This window comes from Eumetopias jubatus, unplaced genomic scaffold (genome assembly GCF_037043125.1).
Source record: "Eumetopias jubatus isolate StellerSeaLion01/CBP00866 unplaced genomic scaffold, mEumJub1_p1.0 scaffold_6, whole genome shotgun sequence".
NCBI lineage: Eukaryota > Metazoa > Chordata > Mammalia > Carnivora > Otariidae > Eumetopias > Eumetopias jubatus.
The window spans coordinates 97,735,048-97,740,687 of NW_028274812.1; the positions used below are offsets into that span (position 1 = coordinate 97,735,048).

The window sequence follows — 5,640 nt, forward strand, 5'->3', positions numbered from 1 at the left end:
CTCTCTCGCTCTCAAAACAAACAAATAAAAAACTGGCGCAAATATTTCTAACATTGATAGTGGAAATGGTTATTATCCATATAAATATATCTTTATGAGGATATATCTCTATGAGCACATTCCTAGATTTAGATTTAATGTCAAAGCAAAGACTGTATCAATTATACTCCCATCAATAATGTATGGAGAGTACCACAGCAATATCTGATATTGTGAATATTAAAAAATCTTTTAACCATCTGATATGCAAAATGTGTCCACAAAAAAATAAAAAAGATCTCTGTACTTCAGTTGACAGTTCCCTGATTGTAATTAGTTTATCTTTAAAAAAAGTATTTATCAACTATTTCTATTTTATTTTCTGTGAACAACCTAGTTACCTAGTCAGAGTCTTTGATAATTTTTATTTGGATTACCTTTTCCTAATCACTAATTATTGGAGCTCTGTAAACATGTCAATTAACCTTTTATCTGTCAAGAATGTTACAAACATCTTTCACTATCAATTGCTTGTCTTTTAAATAGTTGATATTGTTTTATAGAAGTTTTGGGGGTTTTTTTGTTTTCTTGTCTTTTTGTTTTTTTGTTTTCAGATACTTCAGCCTTTTTCCCTATGGCTTCTAGGTTTTGGGTTATGCTTAAGAGGGCCTTTCCTACCCTAAAATTAAGACAAACAAAAACCTACTTTGTTCTAGTTTGTGTGTGTGTGTGTGTGTGTGTGTGTGTGTGTGTGTGTGAGTGTGATTTAGAGATTTCATCCATTTGGAAGTTATTTTAGTGACTATGTAGAGTAGAAATCAGTTGAACAAATGTATTGCTACAAGTCCATACCTGTTGACTTTTAAATTCCACAGTTATTCTGATATATAATACATTTTACATGGATTCCTGAATTTTAGCATTTTTTTGAGAAAAACTTCAGAGTTATAATTCACTTTTTCAGGAGAGTAAACTAAGCCATTCAAATGATGTTTAACTACTATTCTAGAATTGCTGTACAGCTAGATCAGAGAGTATTTGGTCACTTCTGCTGTTTAAAATGACTTAGCAGTATAGCTATTGAGCGGTCTCATTTGATAATATAAATCTTTCTAGAATTGTCTTCAGTGCTTGATGCATCAATAAAATGTGCATTTAGTTCAATGTAAGTCTTTAAATCCACTTTGAGGTTTAATATACATTATGTCATTTAAAAACTATTATGAAAAAGAACAGTTTCTCAATGTAGCATTTCAAAGTCCAAAGCGCCATTAAAATAAAATGTAATGTATGGTGATTAACATAACATAATAAAAAAATAAAAAAAATAAAACCATGCTTTTTTTTTTTTTTAGCAAGATCTTGCCTGTGCCAGTGTGTTTGCCAACATGGCCCCCAAAAAGAAGACTGTCAGAAAGAGCAAAGGAGATATCAATGAGATGACCATAATTGTAGAAGATAGCCCCCTAAACAAACTAAATACTTTGAATGGGCTCCTAGAGGGAGGCAATGGCCTTAGCTGTATTTCTTCTGAATTAACAGATGCTTCTTATGGCCCCAACCTCTTGGAAGGCTTAAGTAAAATGAGGCAGGAGAACTTCCTTTGCGACCTAGTCATTGGCACCAAAACAAAGTCCTTTGATGTTCACAAGTCAGTGATGGCTTCGTGCAGTGAATACTTTCACAACATCCTAAAAAAAGACCCATCTACCCAAAGGGTGGATCTCAATGATATCTCACCGCTGGGCCTGGCTACTGTCATCACATACGCCTACACTGGAAAGCTGACGCTCTCTTTGTATACAATAGGAAGCATTATTTCTGCTGCTGTCTATCTTCAGATCCATACCCTTGTAAAGATGTGCAGTGATTTTCTGATCCGAGAGATGAGTGTTGAGAATTGCATGTACATTGCTAACATTGCTGAAACATACTCCCTGAAAAATGCTAAAGCAGCCGCCCAAAAATTTATCCGGGATAACTTCCTTGAATTTTCAGAATCCGATCAGTTTCTGAAACTTACATTTGAGCAAATTAATGAACTTCTTATAGATGATGACTTACAGTTGCCTTCTGAAATAGTAGCATTCCAGATTGCAATGAAATGGTTAGAATTTGACCAAAAGAGAGTGAAATACGCTGCAGATCTTCTGAGCAATATCCGCTTTGGTACCATCTCTGCACAAGACCTGGTCAATTATGTTCAGTCTGTACCAAGAATGATGCAAGATGCTGATTGCCACAAACTTCTTGTAGATGCTATGAATTACCACTTACTTCCATATCATCAAAACACATTGCAGTCTAGGCGCACGAGAATCCGCGGGGGCTGTCGAGTCCTTGTCACTGTTGGGGGACGTCCAGGCCTTACTGAGAAGTCCCTTAGTAGAGACATCCTGTACAGAGACCCTGAAAACGGATGGAGCAAGCTGACAGAAATGCCAGCCAAGAGTTTTAATCAGTGTGTGGCTGTGATGGACGGATTTCTTTATGTGGCCGGTGGTGAAGACCAGAATGATGCAAGAAATCAAGCCAAGCATGCAGTCAGCAATTTTTGCAGGTATTTGATTCTTTATTAGGAACTGAAATGGTTCAATATTATGAGGAAATTGCCCTGACATAGAAGTAAATGAGTCCTGCCTGTTAGCTTAGTTCATTGGCTCAGTAAATCAATAATAATAATAATGCCACTTTACATATATACAACAGTCCACATTACATGAAGTATGTGCATATATAAAATGCACTCTGTATTTCTGAATAAGCCAATGAAATGAGCCGGGAAGATGTGGTTATGCTGATTTTACATGTGAGAAATCTGATACCTAGACAAGTTGTGCCACAAGTGAGTGGTACACATTCTCTCATTTATAGTAAGGTGCCCTTCACAGTACACTGTTTTTCTGAAAAGAAACTGGGTACAGATTTAGTTTTTAACACTAAGTGGTAAGAAAAATCAAAATAATACAAAATTTCTTTTAAGTGACTGTTACTAATGACTGTCAGATTCCTAATTGGCAAATACAATGAGATCATTAAAATGTGGCAGGTAATTAGTTCTAAATATTTTTTGAAGGCTGAATACTATAAAAAATGTCAATATCTTTGATGCATGTGGAAACAGTAAAGGTATATCCTTCAGAAAATGGAATTCAAATGCCATGGTGTTTTTGTATATTTATAATAAAAAACACTCTCATATATATGAAATGTCAGGAAGTCATGCTTATATCATGGTAGAAATACAAAGTCGAACATAACTAATGAGCAAGATCTGAAAATTTATAAAGTATATCATGAAAAATATTCTTTATTATTTCATCATATGTCTGTGTGTCATTTAAATGAATCCAAACAATTAACTGATTTTTGCCCTTTAATTTATAAGTATAGTTAAGTTTTGATTTGGAGGTTAAATGGGAGAAAAATGAACATCAAACTAATGCAGGGAGGTCTGTGTTTACAATACTTTGAAACTATGTAAGCAGATAAAACAGTTTTTCTATGACTGCTTATTTTCCTCCTGCTGATAACTCTGTTAAGTATTCGAGTAACTGTTTTTGCAGTATTGATTTCAGTGGTTATGGTATAATAACTGTGATATAGAACACTGAAAAAATATATCTCTAAACTAAAATATCTTACCTACTAATAAGTGCTAGAAAATAGAGAAATATCAAAAGTTAAGCCTCTGGTGGTGCTTTTGGACACGAGTTCCATTGATCTCATTCTAAACAGAGAATAGAAGACTTGGTTGAGTGACTTAGCTTTACTTGTGCAGTGATCAGGTCAGGTGTATCCATGAGAAGATGTTTTCCAGACATGGAGAAATCCAATTAGCCAACTCCTATCTTAATTAAGCAGTAAGAACAAGCCAGGGATGGCTGGTGTCTGAAGATGTGTGGAACTGACTTAAATGTGGCAGTGTTCCCTTTCTGATTGCCACGAATACCCAGCTTCCACCGCCTCCCGCACAAGCGCATCTCATAAGCCCTCCCCGATGATGGACAGTGTGGAGTATGGAAGAAGAGGGACTGACAGGTTGGTCTCTGTGGGGACTTCTCCAAGAGGCCCGATAAAGGCAGTGGTTTTATAAACGGGACTAGGGGGAGTCACAATGCCCGTCTGGTCTTTATCAAGTGTCACACTTATTCACTGGCTGAGAAACAAACACCAGCCTCCAGGTGCGGAGCTGCGCTCTGTGCGTAGCGTAGCCTCCTTGCATGGAGAGGGTCACAATTTCCACGCTATGGTTTGTGGAGTCACGTGGGTTCCCTGGCTGCCGCCAACAAGGCTGTCACACTTGCTCTGCCATTTTCAGATACGATCCCCGCTTCAACACCTGGATACACCTGGCCAACATGAACCAGAAGCGCACGCACTTCAGCCTGAGCGTGTTCAACGGGCTCCTTTACGCCGTGGGCGGCCGCAATACCGAGGGCAGCCTGGCCTCGCTCGAGTGCTATGTGCCCTCCACCAATCAGTGGCAGCCCAAGACGCCCCTGGAGGTGGCGCGCTGCTGCCACGCCAGCGCGGTCACCGACGGCCGCGTGCTGGTGACCGGCGGGTACATCGGCAGCGCGTACTCGCGCTCCGTGTGCGCGTACGACCCGACCGGCGACTCATGGCAGGAGCTGCCGGGCTTGAGCACGCCCCGAGGCTGGCACTGCGCGGTCACGCTGGGCGACAGGGTGTACGTGATGGGGGGCAGCCAGCTGGGGCCGCGCGGGGAACGCGTGGACGTGCTGACCGTGGAGTGTTACAGCCCGGCCACCGGCCAGTGGAGCTTCGCGGCGCCGCTGCTGGTGGGCGTGAGTACTGCGGGCGCCTCGGCGCTGCACGGCCGCGCCTACCTGCTGGGGGGCTGGAACGAGGGCGAGAAGAAGTACAAGAAGTGCATCCAGTGCTTCAGCCCGGAGCTCAACCAGTGGACCGAGGACGACGAGTTGCCCGAGGCCACCGTGGGCGTGTCCTGCTGCACCCTCTCGATGCCCAACAGCGTGACCCGGGAATCCCGAGCCAGCTCGGTGTCCTCGGTGCCAGTCAGTATCTGAACCCAGGTAGATGCGGGGACGCAGGAAGGGCAAATAGGTGTTCCTGGGTTACCTTTGGGTTAGCGAAAAGGAAAATATATAACATTTACTACAGTGATTGTATCTTACACTATATCGAGGCGTATGTCTTGGTAGTTTTAAAATTCCTGGTATGGCGGGCGTAATCTACCTCTGTGTCTTTTATTTATTTATTTTTTCTTTTTTTTTAAAGCCGAATACAGGGCCCTGGCCAACAAAGAAAAGAAAGCATTTATTTCAGCGGCCACTGGGTGGCAGACAGAATTCGTTGTAGGCACTCTTCCACCGGGGCATGTTCCCTTCATGGATAGCGGTTACACCCACATTTGAGATTTTTCTTCTACCCTTTAGTACACATGAAGCATATGTGAGTAAGCAATTTCATGCCCGAAAGTTTATCTTCTTCTCTCGTCTTTTTCTTTAGGAAGTTAAAAGTATTTATTTATAGCTTTTATTTTAAAATGGAAGTCCATCTGTACCCGTAAAGACTTAATTCTACATTTAAATGCAGTTTCTTTTTCTATACATGACAGAGTAAAGAATACTGAAAGGCGTCCCATGATAGTCATAAAGCTTAAAACAAAGTTTG

At 40.8% G+C, this 5,640-nt stretch overlaps 1 protein-coding gene across 1 annotated transcript; it reads left to right on the top strand.

The window, feature by feature from the left end:
• The first annotated feature begins 1,340 nt into the window (after positions 1–1,340).
• KLHL31 (kelch like family member 31) lies at positions 1,341–5,432 on the top strand. The gene is made up of 2 exons (XM_028097744.2): positions 1,341–2,539; positions 4,301–5,432. The coding sequence occupies exons 1-2, from the start codon at positions 1,368–1,370 to the stop codon at positions 5,031–5,033; spliced, it is 1,905 nt and encodes a 634-aa protein (XP_027953545.1). The 5' UTR covers positions 1,341–1,367; the 3' UTR covers positions 5,034–5,432.
• The last annotated feature ends 208 nt before the right edge of the window (positions 5,433–5,640 follow it).